Source organism: Hyla sarda, chromosome 6, assembly GCF_029499605.1.
Source record: "Hyla sarda isolate aHylSar1 chromosome 6, aHylSar1.hap1, whole genome shotgun sequence".
In the NCBI taxonomy this organism is placed as follows: domain Eukaryota; kingdom Metazoa; phylum Chordata; class Amphibia; order Anura; family Hylidae; genus Hyla; species Hyla sarda.
This window is the reverse complement of record NC_079194.1, coordinates 130,512,200-130,534,618: the sequence shown is the minus strand read 5'-3', so window position 1 is coordinate 130,534,618 and position 22,419 is coordinate 130,512,200. Positions and strand designations below refer to the sequence as shown.

Sequence of the window (22,419 nt, the reverse complement as noted above, 5' to 3'; positions counted from 1 at the left end):
AGAGTAGGAGAAAATCCACATAGCAAACATATGCTGCTCTGGTCAGTTCCTAAAATGGACAGAGATGTCAGCAGAGAGCACTGTGCTCGTGATTCAGCAGAGAGCACTGTGTTCCAAAAAGATAATAAATTCTTCTGTAGTATGCAGCAGCTAATAAGTACTGGAAGGATTTAGATTTTTTAATAGAAGTAATTTACAAATCTGTTGAACTTTCTGGCATCAGTTGATTAAAAAAAAAAAAAAAAAAAAAAAGTTTTCCATTAGAGTACCCCTTTAAAGTTTGCAACAGGATAGTTAAAAAAAAAAGAAAAGAAAAAAAGGTTACACTACTCCTTTAAAGGGGTTGTGCGCTGCCCTGCAGTTCGGAGCTCCACTCACAGCGTCCGGAAGTTCATTACTCCGAACGCTGTGTGCGGGCTTCCGTGTTCGCAGCCGCTTCGTGACGTCTCGCCCGCCCCCTCAACGAAAGTCTATGGGAAGGGGGCGCAACCGCTGTCACGCCCCCTTCCCATAGACTTTGGTAGAGGGGGCGGGCGTGATGTCACAAGGGGGCGGGCGAGACGTCACGAAGGGGCCGGCGTGACATCACGCCCGGCGGCTGCGAACACGGAAGCCCGCACACAGTGTTCGGAGTAATGAACTTCCGGACGCTGTGAGCGGAACTCCGAACTGCAGGGCAGCGCACAACCCCTTTAAGGCTGTGTATACTATTTGGAATCTAAAATTAATCTAAAATAGAAAAGTGAGGTAACTTTGCTTATAGTTTCATTTAGAACATCTACTGATTTGTGTCCGCAGATCTTGTGCAGTCCTATGAGTCTCCATAGTAACAGACTACATACAAATCCAGTGTAGTCTGATTCTACACTTATGTGTTATTCTGTTATTATACAAGATTTGTTGTAGTCTGTAACCATGGAGACATAAATCTGCATAAAAGTTGTCTACTCAAAATAGTAGAACTTTTTGTTGAATCATTTTTTGGGGTTAAAAAGTATACACATACTTTAAGAACAGGAAAATATTTACAAATGCCAACACAATTGTAGCTAACTTTCTGATACCATTAGTTCAATTATATGTAAAATGTTTTATTTTCGGGTCACCAGTTTTGTAATGTGTATCTATGAATTGGTTACTTATTGTTGAACTTGAGATGTTGATCTGGACCGGACCCTTCACAACTCACTGCCCTCACTAGTAACAATGATAACAATAAAAACATAGAAAAATAAATAAAATATCTGTTAGTATTCCAGTATGTGGGTTAAAACTTCTGGTCAGGACCTGGCAGCAGTGATATCCTGAGATGTACAATGGTGGACCACACCTTCAATAAGCAGCTCCTGAATGGTGGTCACCACTATGTTATGTCCGTTCTGGAGACATCCTGATGGTCAAGAAATGATCACAAGCTTACGATCCCGGAACTATTTCAGGCAGAAAGATCCACTGGGCACCCCAAGATCTGAGTGAAGGAGGCCTGGATCTAGTGAGTGGTTCTGTTACTGCTGCAGGTGGTACACAGGAGCCGAGCTTTGTCCAGAACATAGGGCTGATCATTGAGTGACTGCTCACAGCTGGTACAGGTAAAATGCTCCAAGTGCCATGACTTCCCATCATGCTGCTGAAAGTTCTGCGAGAATATCATCTGCAGGAACAAATGAGAGAATTAGAGATGAGCGAACTTACAGTAAATTCGATTCGTCACAAACTTCTCAGCTCGGCGGTTGCTGACTTTTCCTGCGTAAATTAGTTCAGCCTTCAGGTGCTCCGGTGGGCTGGAAAAGGTGGATACATTCCTAGGAAAGAGTCTCCTAGGACTGTATCCACCTTTTCCAGCCCACGGGAGCACCTGAAAGCTGAACTAATTTATGCAGGAAAAGTCATCAACTGCCGAGCCGAGAAGTTCGTGACAAATCGAATTTACTGTAAGTTCGCTCATCTCTAGAGAGAATACATATATATATGAAGTAAGCAGGTCACATATGAAAATTTTCCTTCTTGCTCAGTTTCATATCCTGGTCCATAGGAAAAATAGGGGACACTTATCAAGTGTACTGTTTGAGGCACCATGGAGCACTTTATGCAGTGGACATGAAGTTATTATGTGCAGGTTTAGTTTTGCGCACAACTTTTGCGCAAAGCCTTTTTTTTGGGCGCAGTCCTACACAACCTAATAGAACATGTCCGAATGTGTCAAATGCTAGAGCATCTAGCTCTAGAGCTCACTGGTTTATATAAGTGCAGAAAAATTATCAAGTCCTGTGTGCGCCATTATGGAAAATTTTAAGCAAGTGCGCAAAAAATACACAAAGCAAACATGGGTAAAATCTCTACTATCTCACACCAACATTAATAAATGTCCCCCCAAAGTTTAAGAAGCAATCTGATTGACTGTTATGAGATAGTGCGCCACTCTACACAGGTTTTGATAAAGTACCTCCTATATATATATATACATAGAAGTCAGTATAAGGCTATGTTCACACTTCGGAATGTCCGCACAGAGAATCGCCATGCTGACATTCCAAGAACTGGTAAGAACACACAGGAATGCGCTGTCTCTGCTATGTATTCCATGCGGAGTCCACAGAAAGAATGAACAGGTTCATTCTTTCTGCCACAAGGAAATCGGACTCTCTGTGCCAGAAACATCTCCATGTACACAGCGCAGCAGAATCCTGTTGAATTCAATGAAACTCTTCTGCTCCAGAATGTCAGTGCAGAATTCCAATGCATAATTGCACACGGAAATTCCGAGGTGTGAACATAGCCTTATAGTAGTTATATTCATCAACATAGGGACAGTATTATAGTAGTTATATTTTTGTACGTAGTGGCAGTATTATAGTAGTTATATTCTTGTATGTAGGCAGTTTTAAAGCAAATATATTGTTGTATATAGGAGTCAGTATTATATCAGTTATATTCTTGTACATAAGGGACAGTATAAGGCTAAGTTTCCACTTGTTTATTTTTTCTGGCAGTTTTTGGAATACTGCCACTGCAGTTTTTGAGCCAAAGCCAGAAATGTATTCAAAAGGAATAGGACATATAAAGGAAGGACTTATACTTCTCCCTCATGGATCCACTTCTGACTTTGGGTTAAAAACTGCCAGAAAAAAAAACAAGTGGAAACTTAGCCTCATAGTTGTAATATTCTTGTGGTGAGGGTGTGATGAGGGCAGATGGAATTACCCTAGGGGCAGATGGAATTAACCCCTTGTGTTAATCACACAGGGGCGTGGTTTATCCTCCACACCACCCGAAGGTATACCGCTGGATCCTGGGCTAGGCACGGGGGCAAATAATGACTCCGACGCCAAGTTACAGAACAACGGCAGCTTTACTGAGTCAGACAGATATAACAGTCTATACAGCTTGGCTAGGCCCACAGAGGGGACCAGTGACTTCAGAGACCACAGGGCTGGCTGGGACTTATAGTGGGCTTGGACAATTCGATGCAGGCCACGCTGACTTGAGACAGGTTGACTTGGACTGACTTGACTGAGACTGACTATACCCCATTTGTAGCTTACCAGGCATTGACTTGGACCTGGGGGGTATTAGGCTTGAGTATCCGTGGCTGTGTGGTAGACTTTAGGCCTCTTCTGCACCCCAGACACACTCTGACAGGACTTGACCTTACTGGCACTCAGCTACAAGAGAGAGAGCAGGGGCTCCACCCAGGGCTTATATGGGGGAAACTAGGAGGGGTTCCATAGGTCACCCTTAGGTCACATGGTCACTGGTATCTCACTGGGTTACAATCACATGACAACATCACTTAAAGGTATAACACATTTTATATACAATACTCTATAAAACAAGCATAGAAGCAGATATACAAATGAACAGGCGCAGGGGGGCCCAGGGGTCACTGTATGGAGGCTGCCTGACAGGGCAGCAAGGGTACAGGGGTGCAACTCCTGTATTGGGCCACCACATTCTTATACATGGAGGAGGGGGCATAATTATAGAAATTATGTTCTTGTACATGGGGGCAGTATTACACTAGTTATACTCATGGTTTAGTTGTCTTTGTTTACCATTCTTACCTCATCACATCCATTGCAGCGTGGCCTTTCACTTTCACAGTAATGCCTTCCACACCATGGACGATTACCTTTCCAGAAATATATTAGGTTCACCAGTGGCTCTCTGCACTGGCAGCACAAAAAGCAGGCTGGATGCCATTGTTTCTTGTATCCTGCCCGTTCTGCGTAGACAGCTGGAGCATCAGTAGGCATTAGTTGCTGGCAAAACTCGCACAACTAGAGGAGCAAAGTGCAAATACTGTAACACTGTTCTCTTATGTCAAACAGCTTAAACTTCTGTTCCCTAGATTAATCTGTTTTTTTGTAAGCTGGGTGCCCTCATCACAGCTCCTTGGTGATGATCAATTGGTAGTTGATTTGCATAAGTAAAACTTATATCACTACAAAAACAAGCTTTTCTATTCAGGTTGTCAAAGCTTATAACGTCACACCACAACCCCTTAATGCAAGTCTATGGGAGGGGGCAAGACGGCCGTCACACCCCCTCCCATAGACTTGCATTGAGAGGGAGGGTGTGGCCATGACGTCTCGAGCCTCCAGTGCCGCATCGCTAGTCATCAGGCACAGAGCGAAGTTCGCTCCGTGCACCGGATGACTGGGGTGCCGCAGCAGAGGTGGCAGGGGTCCCAGCGGTGGGACTCCCGCAATCAGACATCTTATCTCCTATCCTTTGCATAGGGGATAAGATGTCTAGGGGCAGAGTACCCCTTTAAGGTAGTTAGAGTGAATACTGTACATGTGCAGACCATTGTACTCACATAATCTTTCTTGTCACCGGGCTCCTCTGCTATGCTGTTTGCTGTCTTAGTGGCATTAGGTTCCTTTTCATCTTGTTTGGCACTACATGGTAATATCACCTCTGCCACCCCCATCACATTCTCCTTGGTTTGCTTCAAAAATTCTTCCATAACAGGCTTCTCACCCTCAGACAGACCTCTGCAATAATGGGGATCAAAGTCATAGGCAGGTAATTGCTTCAATAGCTGTAAGCGTCGATAATGTGCCCCTTCCGTGCCGGCCACAGGCTGCAACTTCTTAGGGATTAGTTCCATATAACACATGGCCTGTAAAAATTATGATTATTATAAACATAACTATCTAATCCAAGCCTAATAATAAGCACATGTATAGTTACAGAGGACTGAGGACTCCTGTTCTAGTGGCTGATGTGTGTTACAGCAGTCATTGGTGTTACCAGGGGCGTACACAAGATTTTCTCAAGGAGGGCGGTGTTAAAAAAAAATAAAAAAATTCTGCCACACCATAAGCACATATTATCACCATACTGCTAAGTATATAAAGACTATTTACAGACCAATAGACCCCCCTCCCTCACCCATACAGGGTTAGATAACAAGTTTCTGTGGACCATAGTGTATAATTAATTACAGTGCAGTTATATCCAGTGACACATAGTCCCATGCCCCATGCAGGAGTAGGCATATTTCCCCAATATTTAGGTGGGTCACTTCAGTAAGTAAACGGGTGCCCCCAGTATGTAGTATATATGCCCAGTAGACAATTTCCCCCTTTAAACATCCCTTAGTTGGTAGGTTTCCTTTGTAGAAAGCCCTCAGTAGATGGTTTCTCTCTGTAGACAGCCCCCCATAGGTATGTTCTCCCTGTAGACAGCCCCTCAGTAGGTAGGTTCTTCCCTGTAAAGAGGCCCCAGTAGGTAGTATTTCTCCTGAGTAGTTTGTTTTTTATAATCTTGGAGATGGGGAAAACTAACAAAAACATACTCAGTCACTTGCACTCTTCTATCTAGAGGTCTTGGGGTATCTCTTCCTTTGGAACGCACAAGTGTGACATCATCCTATGCTTGTGCATCCTGAAGAGACGCTTTAGACCTCTAGTGGCTGAAAGTATAAAGCTGCCTCTGGTCTACAAGATGAGCACCGCATTTAACTGTATGTGCATCCTTAGGACACACAGTTAAAGGTGATGATCACACAAGTAATACGCCCATACAGTTGAAAGGGGCTTAATGGGGTGATTTAAACTGTGATATTGGGTATGTCCCTGGGTGTTACAAGGAACTGGCTCGAGTGACACGTGCCCTGAGTCTTTTTCCCTGTGCTATGGGCCTCTAGGCCAAATCAGTTACTCCTTTTAATTGTATCTGTATCCTTTCCTTCCTCCATGGTGACCACAGGAGTTTTTATTCTACCAACAGTTGTGTTCACCAGTGGAATATTTATAATATATCCCATGCAACATTACTGTAACAAACCACAGCCAAGGAGAACTCTATCAATACAGAGTAATAACTGTGCCTGAATACTAGCGCTCAGAAACCTTCAGAGCTTATCATTTTCATAAACATTGACAATATGATGAAAGTACCAGTTTTTGGTTGAGTCCAGGGGGTGCCCACTCGTAGGTGACAGTGAGGAAGGTGGGATCTTTTCGGGAGGTAATGGGATTGGTTATGATCATACGATTCCTTTTGTAGACCCGCATCCCATCGCTGCCTTTTACACGAGCTGTCAGTCCAGAGTAACAGGTATCTGAGAGCAGTTGCCCAATCCTATGGTCTTCTTCTACTTCTGTGGGAAGAGCATGGTCTTCACGGGGACAATGGCAGAGGTCACATGATTTCCTGCAAGTATAAGAGGTTGAAGTGAAAAATTCTTATAGATGAGACGACAAAGGTTAAGGTCATTTCTTGAGAGTTCACTGAGAAATATCCTCCACCGCAGGAACAATCTATAGGACTGGTCCAGGTATTTCATTTTGTTAATACAATATCAGTAAAATCAGAGGCAATCACTAAAATCACCCACTTTTAAACTGCAGTGTCATTTCCAATAGTATCTCCATTCTAATTTTTATAGCCTCCGAAAGAAACAAAAAAAGGTTCATGACATGACCTGGGCAAGACCTAGATGTATCTTTTCTAATTGGCACCCGTCTTGCATTATGGTTTCTTAAGGGAGCCAACAAACTAGCATCCCTTAAGACACATCCTAGGGCTTATATGGTCCACTCTCGTCTTTACACTACAGTATATTCCCAACTTACTATTTTTCCTTCGAAATATCTATCCAAAGGTTCTTATTTAAATGGCTGGTGGACATTCCCACAAGTGCCGCCATATGGTCTCCTCAATTTCAAAATCCTAAATTTAAATTTCAAAATCTTACATTTCAATGGTCTCCCCATGCTTCTGCCAACTCCAGGCTGTGCCATTCAGACACTATATGGTCTCCTCATACTTCAGCCACCTCTAGGCTGTTCCATTCAGCCACTATAGGGTCTCCTCATGATTCAGCCACCTCCACGCTGGGTCATTCATCCGCTATATGGTCTCCTCATACTGATGCCACCCAAAGCGATGCCTGTAATCTGCATGTCATTCTGAATAACAGTATTATTTCACTACCCCAGCACACTCCATATGCGTGTTAGAACAAAGCAAACTGTTCTACACTCCTATTGAGGCTCTCTTTAGGCCAAAATAGCTGTTTTTAATATAGATTAGCTGTGTATAAATTCGTATCGAACCAATTTTTGGGGGAAAATTTGGCGAATAGGCCGAATTGAATTTTACGAAAGTTCGCTCATCTCTACTAACAGGAATGACTTTTCCAGGCTTTAATATAGAACAGAGAAGTTGGTGATGACTGTATCACATATCCTGTCAACATCTCCTGCAGACAACATGGATATTTGGGAGTGACACAGAAGCTTTGTACTCCAGATTCCTAGAGCCTCCCACCACAGTGGAGATGCCAACCCTGACCTTTATTCTTATCCAAAAATTCCATACCTCAGACCCAGAGTTATTTTATCCCCCTCACTTTCCGCCAGAGAAGTCCTGATTAATGCCTGGGCTTTATGTTCACTCGGATGGTATGAGGACGCATCACATGTGCGGCTTTTATTAATATCTCAGGTAAATCTGTCAAAGCCCATAAAATGACACACCAAAGGCAACATGTTCATTACATAAGGTCTATGTTTTATTGTTTTAACATACAGTTCACCAGCTGTCCTTCAACTGCGGCAATGATTTACCTATCTAACCTAGCCTTTTAACTACCCTTGCCAAGGCAATTTGACTTTCTGGAGCCCAACCATGCAGCAGAAACCGGGGCACTTGCTTCCATAGACCCCCTAGCTACACACATTCTACACCATTCTATACAGTATTCATCCTAGAATCCCCTTTAAAATACATAACTACTGCCTCTTAAATTGGCAGTGCTATATAAGTAACTTAATTTCAGGATGACTTTATGATAGCACTTATACACACTAATAAAGTGAGGGCTGTAGCATTAGTGTACCCTTCAGTTCTAAAATGCCCTTTGGGCACCCAAGACATAGGACCCCAGTTGGTACAGCGACATTTTAAATTCATTTAGTTACAGCACTGCAGCACTAGTAGTATTTAGTGTAACTATCCCTAGCTGTGCAATAATACGTTCCATGTTCCGTTGCTGCCTCTACACTTTAAAAAGGTTTTTTGTTTCATGTAGGTGAAATTTACGCGTGTAATTTTTGTTTTTATGTAAAAAACTATTTGGAGATTTTCTGGTGAAGTGATTTTTTTTTCACTATGCTGAAAAAAATCTGAAATCTTGCTGATTGAGAAGCCTAAAAGACTGACACTTCCTGTACTGTAGGGATCACTTCATAACAGTCTACATATTAATATCACAGGTAGAATTACAATGAATTGTAATGTCCCAGTACAGGACATGGTCCTGCACTACACTTAGGCCCTGTCAGGTTGAGTCCCTCAGTGACCTGGGGGCTCTGCTGCAGTGTCTCCCCTACTGTTACTTTAATGTTATTTATTGTAATATATATATATATATATATATATATATATATATATATATATATAGTCAGTATATTCATGTATAAACAGTATAAAGGACCTTTGGAGGACTAATGTAATTGTCTAAAGGACCTGTGAGATGTTACATGATATGTTCACATGATGTTATCACATGTTACCCAGAGAGCACCAGCTTAACACATGACCCGAAGCTTGACCTATGGGCTTCTAGTTCAGCCCCCCTTTATAAGGAAGGGAGGTGCTGCAATCTCTGCTCTACTACCATTACTCTTGCTGAGGAACAGTGGAGACCAGATGTCTCAGTGCTAGTGTCCAGCTACCTGGAAGGCCTCAAATCTACAGTCACTTCAAGTAAATCAAGTCTATGTCTGCTGTCACTATCTACAGTCCAATCAAGCCTAAAGTCAATTATCTAAAGTCTATTACAAGTACAACTAGTCCCAGCAAGCTGCGAGGTCCTTCTGTGTTCCTGGCCAACTCTCTGGGATTCTGGCCGAGCTGTAGAGACTATAACAACTGTCTGACCTTAGTAAAGCCTCTGTTAAACCATACTCTGGTCATGGACTCTCATTTCCCTGCCTAGCCATTGGGATAGCAAAGATATCGTTTGGGTGGTTTCCGATACCCAAAAACCATTCTGGCGTCACGAACATTAGGGGTTAATAACACCTTGCCCCTGGGGTTAATACCATCGGCCCCATCCACCTACACCGCTACAGCCCATGGTCCAGCCATCACCGTGGATCACCACAGAATGGTAATATTTATATAAGGGTAACACGACATCCATAACTAACCATAGGTGACAGTCACAGCTCACCTCCTCCCCCTTCCTGCACAATGACATCTGCACAGGTCACTGAGCATGATCACAACACTCTCCTGTAGAAGTCATTGAGTTATCTCCTGTTCACAGGTGTCTATGGACCATGTAGCACGGTATATATCTGAACGCTGATAACAGCAGCTCATGTATCAGTATTTAGGTTTATTTAGTAAAAAATGTAGATGATACACTGACAAAAATGTCTGTTCTACCTTTTTGATATACCTTGTTGGGAACATATGAAGCCAGTAAGTCGCACACGACTTAATAAAACTAAGATTAGCATAAAGTGGATGGGGAAGGCTGTGTGGCTCTCAAGAGATTTGTGCCTCCTAATAAGTCACGCAAAACAGAAGCCAGTGGGGCTTTACTAAAGACCTACATGTGAAAAGCTGGGCTTCATAAATTCTCCATTTGCGTTTAACATTACCTGCTTGCTGTCAGTGAATGAGAACATTCTGATTTATATTAAGAGTCCGGAAACCTGTACTTAAGTAGCTGTGTCCAGTCTAGGCAATGCTCTGTGAGTTAGGTATGCCCAATACTGAGCCCCATAACAGGCTTATTGGAACGAGTACAGAGCTTGGAGATCAGCACTCCTCTTCTTCATTGTGACATGGCAGCGCAACGGATGTCAGAGAACACGGGGAGAATAGCGGGAGAAAGAATACATCATGCAACGTCTTTTTCTCCTGCTACTCCTGTAAAAAACACAACGGCGCCCGAAGGACCCCATGGGACCTGCCAGGACCTACGTACTTCTGGGTGTGGGTCCCGTGCATGAAAATGAGACAAAACGGAGCGCTGAGGTTATCGAAGCATATTACACAGTATTATAACTTGGCATTATCCCCTTAAAAGTTGAGGAAAAATAAATACCTTTAAAGGGGTACTCTGCTGGAAAACTTTTCTTTTTTTTTAAATCAACTGATGCCAGAAAGTTATACAGATTTGTAAATTACTTCTAGTTAAAAATCTTAATCCTTTCAGTACTTATCAGCTACAGAGGAAGTTCTTTTCTTTTTTAATTTCCTTTCTGCCTGACCACAGTGCTCTCTGCTGACACCTCTGTGCATGTCAGGAACTGTCTGGAGCAGGATAGGTTTACTATAGGGGTTTGCTCCTACTCTGGACAGTTTCTAAAATGGGCAGAGGTGTCAGCAGAGAGCACTGTGGTCATACAGAAAGGAAATTCAAAAAGAAAAGAACTTCCTGTGGGGCATACATCAACTGATAACTACTGGAAGGATTATATATAGAAATAGAAGTAATTTACAATTCTGTTTAACTAGTGGAATACCCCTTTAATTCACAGAGCATTGTCAAGACTTGATACAGCCATATCCACTTCTTAGCTGACTGCAGTACTAGGCCCATAGTTTGCTGTCTCACAGTTTAAACAAAATGTTCCTATTCACTGACTGCAAACAAAGATCTTGAAAATGGTGAGGAACTGAAATATAACATTTGAAAGTTGAAGTTTTAAGAAGTTTTTTTTTTATTTAATGAAGTTTTATTCATATAACACTGGAGTACCCCTTTAAAAACATTTAAAGGCCAATGGAATTTTTAATATGCCACCTCTTATTATCCAGACATAGTCCCTTCCGCCGCTGGTCACAGCCCGTCAAACATGCACAGACTCAAACCTTCGACAACCTCTTCCAGCCCACACTGTATGAAAAGAATGGAGTTAATTGAGGCGTTTACATGTTGCAATTAGCCGAGTCTGAAGACCTGGCGGTATTTTTTCCGACCGCTCGCTCATTAGTTTGTAGTTTTGTGAGTTTATCGCTCACTTTGCGTCAGTGATCAGCCAAGCGTGTGCGAGACCCTCTAGACAGCTGGCTGAGTACTTGAAGCTGCAGATTAAAAGGACCAGGCGGGATAACAAGTCAATATGTTTCCCTCATTTTCAGAATTACTTATAGAGCCAGATACGCTCCATAAATTGCTTCATTATTGAGCCGTGTGATTGATACAGAATATTCATTTGTCGTGCGGATTCCTGTTCAGAATGTTTATATTCGACATGAATAGGAGCTTGTTTCTGCTTCTGCTACAGACGATCATCATTAATAATTCACAAAGAGTCTGTTGAAGTAGCATTAGGATCGTTCGCTTTCATTTGTCAGCTCGCAATGCGTTTGTTATAGTGTTTGTTTATTTCAGTTTAATTTTGCACTTAGTCTTTACTGTTATGGCGTCATCTATCTGTGATTATGTCTCCTGCTCGCTGCTTAGACTCATCACTGTGTAATGTCATTTGTTCTTTACTTTCAAAGCTTTTCAGAGACCCCATAAAGAACCCCCCCAAGTTGAAAGAATCTCTTGCAAATATAAGACTTCAATTTATCATTTCCTGAGATTAGAGCTTCCATATTATTTACCACCTAATGGAAGTACCAGGCAAACATACTTTACTCAAACGTATGCCGGATGTTGCTTTAATACCTTATGTGGGTGCAATCCATAGGATACTTACTCTTATATACCATGCACATAACATTGCCATTTGTTAGCCAAAAAATACTTCCATCAATACTATAACATCATGCATTGCAAACATAATATACAGTACCACAAGTCAATACCACCATACAGTGCTAAAATAGTCACAACAGGCAGTGACCAAATACTAGTAATCTAATGACAACGCTATACACAAGACCAGGGGGTCTTCTGTGTTGATCCCTTCAACAGGGGATTATGATGCAGTCAGATCTTTATATATAGGTAACCCTGCCATACAATGCTCATATAACACCACTATGCAGTGAGCAAATGTCACATCATACATAAAGTACCGTATATACTCTAGTATAAGCCGACCCGAATATAAGCCGAGGCCCCTAATTTTACCACAAAAACCCAGGAAAAGTTATTGACTCGACTATAAGCCTAGGGTGGGAAATAAATCATCCCCCCTGTCATCATCCAGACCCCCATCATCATTACCCCCCTTCATCATCACCGCCTGTGAATCCCTTCATCACTGGTCTTCAACCTGCGGACCTCCAGATGTTGCAAATCTACAACTCCCAGCATGCCCGGACAGCCATCGGCTATCCAGGCATGCTGGGAGTTGTAGTTTTGAAACTTCTGGAGGTCCACAGGTTGAAGACCACTGCGGCCTTTGTCATCATCCCCCCCCCCCCCCCTTCATCATCACCGCCTGTCAATACCTTCATCAGTGGCCTTCAACCTGCGGACCTCCAGATGTTGCAAAATTACAACTCCCAGCATGCCCGGACAGCCGTCGGCTGTCCGGGCATGCTGGGTGTTGTAGTCTTGAAACCTCTGGAGGTCCGCAGGTTGAAGACCACTGCGGCCTTCGTCATCATCCAGCCCCTCCCCCCCAATCACAACGCGTTTCTTGCCCGTAAAGGACACTTCCTCAGGCAATGCCTGAGGAAGTGCTCTTTACGGGCAAGAAACGCGTTGCGATTGTGTTCTTAATAAACCTTATGAAGTGATCCTTGCATTACGGATCTTTTCTTCCACTGAATTGCGCCTGATTAGCATCCAGTTTTTCTATTGCTTCTTTTGCTGCTACTACGAACCGGTAAGCGAGGCCCTAACCGGAGGATCCAGGCTGCACGCAGAGTCATTCCTATGCTCTACATGGTGTTGTGCCCACAGCGCAACACATTCTGGTAAGCGTAATTCCTGTTTCCTTTGCCAAATATTTCTCACAGTACCGCACTAGGGGTGCGCGTGTGTTTTTCTCCCCCTTTCTCTCATTTAGAATATGATAATTCACCAATTTAGACTTAGATTTTGTTTGCTAAAAGGAACAATTACGAATCCAGAAAATATTTCATCATAAACCAGCTGCACTTTCTCATTTGATCTAATCTATTCTCAGTATGCAGAAATTACCGTCTAATGAGTTTACCTCCAAGAGTGCAGCTGGAATCCTGTGCACATTCCCTCACATTTCAGGCAGGGAGGGCCCCTTTCTTCATCCTTCATTCCCACCGGCATCTGTAAAATAAGAGAACACATCTGTAAAATCAGCCCATCAGCAGGTGACTTCAGTATTCACATTAAGCAATATTCATGATTTGTGCCCTGAGATTTTATATGACTAGGTGTTACTGGATACATTTTGAAGTAGCTACAGGTTGCAAGCACTAAATTGGAAAGTAGTTCTAAACTAAAAAATCTGGTAAGGCTGGGTTCACACCACAATTTTGCTATACGGTTCCTGTATCAGGTTTTTGATAAAAAAAAAACGGATTCCTCAAAACCTGACCAAGGGTTCACACCACGTTTTTGCAATCTATTACCGTGTCACGTTTTTTTGAAGGAAACGTATTGCTAAAAACCGTACTAAACCGTATGCAACCGTATACAACGTATATGCCGGATTCCGGTTAAAAACCGTATTATAATAAAAAACGAATATACGGTTGCATACAGTTTTACACTAAAAACACTCCCAGATAGAAGATTCTAGAAGCTGGTGGAACTTTCGGAGCCAACTGCGCATGTGCAGATTCGTAAACCGTATTGTGAAAACCGGATGTAACCGTAAGTGTATCTGGTTGAATACAGTTTTAATAGACCACCATTATATAAAAAATGGATAAGGTTTAAATACGGTTTTTCAAACGGACTTCAAACCGTAGTAGACTACAGTTTGAAGTATGGGAAATTGAACGCTTTTAACCGTAACGGATACAAAACGTATGCAACCGCATGATACGGTTAACATACGGTTTTCAATACAAAGTCAATGAGTACGGTTTGCAATACGGTTCCATACGGTTTTGACGCTCAAACCGTGTACGGGAACTGTATTGCAAAAACGTGGTGTAAACCCACCCTAAACTGTATCAAAATGTGTGTACAAATTTTTATCTGTATACGGTTTAAAACCGTATGCGGTTTCAAAAATTATGTCCGGTTGTATCCGTTTTTTAAGAAAAAAAAGTATACGTTTTGAACTTTTCACTCCATTATGAATAAAGTTTCACTTGTTTGATTGAAATTCTAAGAAAAAAATGTGGAAAGTCAAAAACCGTATGGTGAAAACTGTATGGAACCGTACTCACATACAGGTCTGTACGGTTCCCATTGACTCCCACGTTAAAAAAAAACGTATACGGGTCAATACGGTTTTTTCACCCTTACCAAAAACCGTGGTAGGCCACGGTTTTCTGTCCAGGAAAAAAAGAGTAAAAAAAGTGTGGTTTGAAAAACAGAGACAACTGTATACAATATGGTGCATACGGTTTTGAATGGAAAGTCTATGGCCATGGTTTGCTGTACGGTTGCATACGTTTAAAAAAAAAAAAAAAAGTATCCAAAAACTGTATAGAAAAATCGTGGTGTGAACCCTCCCTAACACTGAACTTTTGTAAAGGATCCTGAATGGTTTCCTTAATCACACCATTTTGCTCTTGTTGCCCCCATCTCCACCTTTGCCTTTTCCCCCTACTTTATTTGCTACTAGTCTAATTATAAAACCTGAACAGGTTCACACAGTTTATAGTAAAGAGTGTTAGGACCAACACTAGATCCCATAGCAGTGCCCTTGAGCTTACTTTCATATCTTAGACAGTTAGTAACAGAGATCACCATCCAGTGCCTTATTAAGTGGAACAACAATGATGGAAGAAGAAGAGAATGTTCCACCCATCATCCATATTGCCTTGGACCAGTGTCGCTTGGGCTATTTAAAGCATGAGACAATTTAATTGGTGCAGGATAAGCCGAAAGGCATGCGCTAATCCACCTCACCTGTCCCCCTCCAGAGTAAGGGCGCTATTGTCAGACTATGTTGTGTTTTGTGGAAGGTATTCAGTCCCTGCAGAAGATCATGCGAATACAGCCGGCTGGAAGCTCAGACAGTACAGTTCTATGGCCCCGAGAGCTTAGGCTGTTTAGCCAAGAGATGTCATGTCACATGAATTCATTGCAGCCGTCATCTCAGTCACAGCAGACAGAAGTTAGCTTGGCAGCTTCCCTAAGACCTCTCAAGACTTTACCAAACCAGGGAAATGGACTTACAGTCCTTTTTCCTTCCCATTAAAAGAATTCCTCTGCTTGCGCTTCGTACATTCCTTGCTTATCGCTGCTATATAACTTGCTTTGGGAAGTGGAAGGAGTGGGGAGGGTGATAACTGTATGCTAGCAGAAGTAGATTGTGTTGTCATTTAGAAGATGGAAAACAACCAATGCAGTCGTGCACAGGTTATTACAATATATTGCATGAAGCTATGATCCATATGTTCGCAATTCAACATGCCGATGAATGCAAGGGTGTAAAGTTTAAGCTGCATGTGGGAAAGCAGCCTTGCATACTGAATAAAGTCCGATATTAATAATTATACCTAGCATTCAAGAGCAAAGCAGTGGTAGTGTGCAGTGTTCAGGCATACACACACACATATGTGGTACCCGGGTGGTGTAGTGCAGGTAGTAGTAGGGGAAGGTGGTAATAACCCAGGCAAAGATGGTAGTATAATCCCCTTGTAGTGTTCGTGCCGCCAGGATGTGGTTGTATGGAGTAGGGTACCGCCGACAACCAATCCAGAAACGGCATATAGTAAATGAGAGTCCAAAGCAGGTTTTGATGCAACTGGAACTTTACTGAAGAAGGCAGTATAACATTTCTTACAGATAGTCAACTTCCACAGAGGTGACCGGGACACAGGGAACCTCTCAGGCTTGCTTGGACTTGTAGTGGTAATAATGATGATGCAGGCCACTGTGCTACTGTTATGACTTGACGGCATAAATGAGACTTACAGATTAGATGTGGCTGCAGACTTATAGGCTTTGGCCTAGCTGTACTGGACTGAACTTGTACAGGACTGGTGCTTGCTTACTGTCCAGGAACTAAAGAGACCTAGTGTGGAGACTACAGCCCTTTATATATCAGGGGGCTGGACTAAAGACCATTGGTAGCTGGTTACCTGTGGTTACCTGTGCCTCTGGAACTCTGGGTATCAAGTGATCACATATCACATGACCTTAGGAAGGTCCTATACAGTTTAAACATCCTAATAACCTTTGCATATAGTTTATATTCACTGTACAATACCTAAAATATACATACATCATTAATGTACAATAGAAATCATAATAATGACCTAGGGGGATCCTGCAGTAAAGTCCGGAGGACTTGAGGGACTCTACCTGAGGGGACTTTATGACTGTACAGAACCATGTTCTGTATCGGGACACGACATATACATATATATATATATATATTCACACACACACACACACACATATATATATATATATATATATATATATATATATATATAGCTCCACAACTTAGAAAGAAAGGGCTGGCACTAGAGTCTGGCTTTCCTGTGTTATAAATGGATTTTGCTAGTGTGTGAGCTGTATATGCACTGAATGGTGGTGCAATGCCGCAACAAAATCACAGTCCAATGTGTTCAGTAGAATTTAGAAACAAGGCTGCACTCACCATAGCTTCTTAGTGTGCCTAAGAACAACGGACGTTATTTTGTTACGGAAGATAGTAACGGGAGAAATAATGCATGCACTATTTCTTCTGTTCATTTTCCCATCACAAAATAACATCCATTATTAATAACGGACTATAACGGATTAAAACGGATAATGTAAAAATCCCATAGACTATAATGGGATTTTCTAACAGACGTATGGCATTTTCTAACGGCCGTTTAATGGCCGCTTTTCAGGGTTTCCATAACGGAACATCAGACGGATCTTTAAAATGGATGAATTTTATAGTGTGAAAGCAGCCTTAGAACATTGCTGATCTCTCCTCATATACAGATTGGCTTTCTACAAAAAAAATGTCAACCATTGTGTTTTCACCTGCAGAACTTCCCACTTGTTGAATAAGACTCCTGTAAAATAGTGGAGCCTGAAATGAAATGCCAAATAGCAATGGCACTGTGTGAGTGCAGCTTCACATTCACCGTTATAATAGGATTCTCTCCGGATATTATTTTCTTTTCCCATTTGATAGACTTTAAATGGAAGCTCCTATTCTGCTTGGACATGCTTGATTCCTAGAAGAAAGTATGTGCCCCCTCTAGCTTGTTCTGGTGAGTTATATTTGATAGGAGAATCATTATTATTATATTTCTCTTTCATTTACCTAATAGCTATATCTACTACAATACAATTACAATACATTACCATACAACATACAGGGATAGAAGATACTACGGCTCTGATCACAGGGACTTGTAATTTACAAGACAAGACAAAATGATTTTGCAGAATGGGAAAAAGAAGCATAATGATGTCTTAAGGCTGGGTTCACACCACGTTTTTCAAATACGGTAACCGTATACGGTTTACCGCAAAAAAACGTATACGACCGTATCCGAAACCGTATGCATAGAGAATGCATTGTAAACCGTATTCCAAATGTTGTGTACGGTTGCATCCGTTTTGCCTCGGATATGGTTTTGCCGATTTTTCAACCGTAGGCAAAAACGCTGTCGACCATGTTTTTGCCTCCGGTTGGAAAACCGTATGTGAACCGTATGCGGTTCTTTTAACATTGTTGTCTATGAGAACCGTACACAGAATTTCAGAATACGGTTGCACACGGTTTTTCTAATCCGTTTTTGGAGTTGACACATGCGCAGATTGGAATTTCAATAGAACAATAGTAACTTTATTAAATTGCTGGAAAACTAATTCCAACAAAATAGCAAAACCGTTGGCAAAAACTGATGCAAACGGATAGAACCGTAAGGGGAAAACCGTATACGTTTTAATTTGGAGTCATACGGTTGTATACGGTTGCATACGGTTTTTGCCATACATTTTATAGCGGAAAACCGTATACGGTAACCGTATTTGAAAAACGTGGTGTGAACCCAGCCTTACAATGAAAAAACATAGCTGTGTTCTTCAAGAAATATTATGACTTGGGCCATCATGGTAGCTACAATACTACACATAGTCCATGGAGGAAAGTGACTCTGTTTTCTTATCTTATACAACCCCATATATAAGAGAATACATAAGGAAACTGCATAAATAACACTTACCTAATAAACAGTACGAAATGAGTTAGCTACTTTTTATGCTATTGATATCAGCTCTTAATACTAGGGGCTGCGGGAACCATGTGAAAATGGTTTTGCTAATACTCTTTGTCATGGTATCTTTAGATCATGTTTCACCGACTTATACTGCGGTGAACTGGCAGCAGGTCTATTAAGTTTAATGGACCAAAAATAGTCAAATACGAAGGGACAACATTTGCATAATTTCCCAAACTTATATGTTAAAGGGGTTATCCAGGAAAAATGTTTATTTATTTTTTTAATATATATCAACTGGCTCCAGAAAGTTAAACAGATTTGTAAATTACTTCTGTTAAAAATCTTAATCCTTTCAGTACTTATGAGCTGCTGAAGTTGAGTTGTTCTTTTCTGTCTAAGTGCTCTCTGATTACACCTTTCTCAGGAACTGTCCAGAGTAGAAGCAAATCCCCATAGCAAAACTCTTCTACTGCAGTTCCCAAGACAAGCAGAGATGTCAGCATAGAGCACTGTTGCCAAACAGAAAACAACAACTCAACTTCAGCAGCTGATAATTATTGGAAGGATTAAGATTTTTTAATAGAAGTAATTTACAAATCTGTTTACTTTCTGGAGCCAGTTGATATAAATTGATATATAAAAAACATTTTTTTTTTTCCTGGAATACCCCTTTAATTTTGAAGGATTCAAAAACACAGCAGATCATTATTTTGAGTCAAAGTATATGTTGGTAAATGGACCTAACATTGTTACTAGTTTTCTATATTCTTTTATTAGACCCAATGGGCCTAATGCTAGTATGCTACGGTATGTGTTGGCATACCTTTTTGACAGGTTGCTGATGTCTATCTCTGTATTGGTAAAATATGATCTAAACACCACATAGTATCCAGGGATTTATTCTGATTGCCATTTTGGGGCCGGGAAGGAATTTTTCCTCTGTCATGGGGCAATTGGCATCAGCCTCATGTTTTTTTGCCTTCCTCTGGATCAACAAAGAAGGGTTTCAGGTTGAACTTGATGAACTCTCATCTTTTTTAAACCTTACAAGCTATGAAGTTACTATGTAATATACTTAGTGTTTCAATTTGTCGCCTTTATAATCTTTACTTGCTCTCAGTGAACAAGAACATTTAAGGATCAGAGGAGCTCCATCCAGATGATCCAGATAGGTCCGTTCAGATGATGAGAGTTGAGTGGAGAAAAAAAATACTGCAGGTCCGATACCAAACGGAAACCTGATGGATCCCATTCAAAATCAATGGCACCTATTTTGCAATGGATCATCCAGGTCTGTTGTCTGTCACTGGTACGGATGTTGCGACAGAACTCCAAATATGAGCTCCGATGCAGATGTGAACTTCTTCACATATTGCAATTAACACACATTTCTATATTGGCTCCAAACTGCATAAAAAAAAAATCCATTGGATTCTATTTTTTTAAGAATCTCATGCGGTTTGCCTTATTTGATTGCATGTTTACGAGTAGAGAGGAGCGAATTTTTGAAAAATTAGATTAGGCCGATTCGCCGAATTTTCCCCCATAATTTGTATCGGTCAGAATTTATTCGCGGTGAATCGCTATTAAAAATGGCTATTTCTGGCCTACAGAGAGCCTCAATAGGGTGTGTGCTGGGTTAGTGAAATAATACTGTTATTCAGTATGACATGCAGATCAAAGGCATCGCTATCAGAATCACTGTCACAGAGCAGCACAATGACAGAGGCTGGAGGTGGCATCAGTATGAGGAGACCATATAGTGGCTGAATTACCCAGCGTGGAGGTGGCGTCAGCATGAGGAGACCATATAGTGGCTGAATGACCCAGCGTGGAGGTGGCGGCAGCATGAAGAGACCATATAATGGCTGAATGACACAGCCTGGAGTTGGCGGCAGCATGAGGAGACAATGACACAGGGTCCTCCTGATGATGATGAAGCCCCTTCTGCACCCAGCTCCCAAGTGCGATCGGCTTCATCATCATCGAGTTGTGTCTACATATCACTGATGTCCTCCTTATATTCCTCAACAGTGTCTTCTTCAGGAGCCTGAACGCTCACAAACACCACCTCCCACACCACTCTCCCCATCACTACTTGCCCAGAGGATGTCTCCTCCACTTCTTGGCTGGGCAGTAGCTGCTGACTGTCCTCTAGTATATTGTTCTCACTAAATGAAGGTTGTGTCTGAGGAACCCACCGACTGTTGACTGGGGGTGTCAGATGAAGTGGATGACCGAGTTAACCAATCGATGACGGCAGATGGGTTGCTGGTCGAGACACAACTGCTAGCTGACACCAGGAGCTCAGGCCTCTTGCTGCGACTCCTGCTGCAGCTTGCCCCTAGTCTGCTGTGACCTCTGCCTGATGAATTAAGGCCTCTGCCACTTCTCTGTGCAAGTCCCGGCCCTTTTCTGCCTGACATACTTAGTGCGTATATGAGGGGAGTACAATAAGCTTTACTGTGCTTAAAAAAGTATTTGTCTACAACACCAGCAGGTGTGTACTTTTGCCTGGCATTTCACAGTATCTAGGCCCTTAAGACTTTGACAGGAACAAAATAGTACACCACTTAGATGTACGTATGTGGTATACACTTATGTGGGTAGGACAATGCGCTCCACTAAGCTTAAAAAAGTAGTTGTCTACAACACAAGCATTTGTGTACTTTTGACTGGACTTTCACAGTATCTAGGCCCAGAACAAAATAGAACACCACTTAGATGTACATATGTGGTATACACTTATGAGAGGAGGACAATGCGCTCCAGTACGCTTAAAACAGTATTTGTATACAACACCAGCAGGTGTGTACTTTTGGCTGGCCTTTCACAGTATCTAGGCCCTTAAAATTTTAACAGGAACAAAATAGTACACCACTTAGATGTACGTATGTGGTATGCACTTATGAGAGGAGGACAATTGTCTCCACTACGCTTAAAAGAGTATTTGTCTACAACACCAGCAGGTGTGTACTTTTGGCTGGCCTTTCACAGTATCTAGGCCCTTAAGACTTTAACAGGAGCAAAATGGTACACCACTTAGATGTACACATAGGTTACACTTAATTGAGGACAATATGCTTTTAGTGCTCTGCTCAGCCTAATTGGATGGCTACTATTAGCTTTTCAGTTGTTGTACACACCAGTGCTTCAACACACTGTTGCTGTGTACAACACCCAAAATTGCTCTTTCGATCTCAATCTCACTCCCTTCCCTATCAGTGCTTCTAGACTGGTTTTAGGCTTGAGATGAATCGCTGCTGTAAAAAAGCTTTTCTGTGCAACACACACTGCTCTCTGTCCCTCTCTCTCTGCAACAGAACACTGATGTGACTGGGGGAGGGGGGGGGGGTGAATTGCTGCTGTAAAAATGCTTTTCTGTGCAACACACCCTGTTGTCTGCCCCCCTCTCTCTCTCTCTGCAATAAAAGGCCAAGGTGACTGGCCACAAGATGGCTGCCAATTATATAAGGGCTGTGTCATCACAGGGGTGGCTGGCTGCTGATAGGCTACATGCTGCATGTGATTCAGGGTCATCCCGCCTACCCTTGTTCCCGCCTTCCCAGGATTCCTTTTCCCATGTACTCACATTTGGATCCACCATTTTAGATGCCCTGGAGCCTGGACTGCACTAAATGGTGGGGCAAGCTGTGCATAACTAGCTTGCCCCCTGACTGGTGAGCAGTAAGGGGTTAAGAAATA

At 42.0% G+C, this 22,419-nt stretch overlaps 1 protein-coding gene across 5 annotated transcripts in view; it reads right to left on the bottom strand.

Moving 5' to 3' along the window:
- Positions 1 to 668: 668 nt before the first annotated feature.
- Positions 669 to 22,419, bottom strand: part of LMCD1 (LIM and cysteine rich domains 1) — a 63,048-nt gene continuing 41,297 nt past the window's right edge. For 4 of the 5 annotated variants that reach the window (XM_056525007.1, XM_056525008.1, XM_056525005.1 and 1 more), the window contains 5 exons: positions 13,596 to 13,684; positions 6,408 to 6,663; positions 4,820 to 5,125; positions 4,062 to 4,277; positions 669 to 1,651 (listed from right to left, as the gene is read on the bottom strand). In XM_056525007.1, coding sequence (XP_056380982.1) covers positions 1,490 to 1,651; positions 4,062 to 4,277; positions 4,820 to 5,125; positions 6,408 to 6,663; positions 13,596 to 13,684 — 1,029 coding nt within the window. In that variant the 3' untranslated portion in view covers positions 669 to 1,489. Of the gene's footprint in view, positions 1,652 to 4,061; positions 4,278 to 4,819; positions 5,126 to 6,407; positions 6,664 to 13,595; positions 13,685 to 16,456; positions 16,781 to 22,419 lie in introns of those variants that run through there. The other variant, XM_056525009.1, reaches the window with a different exon arrangement.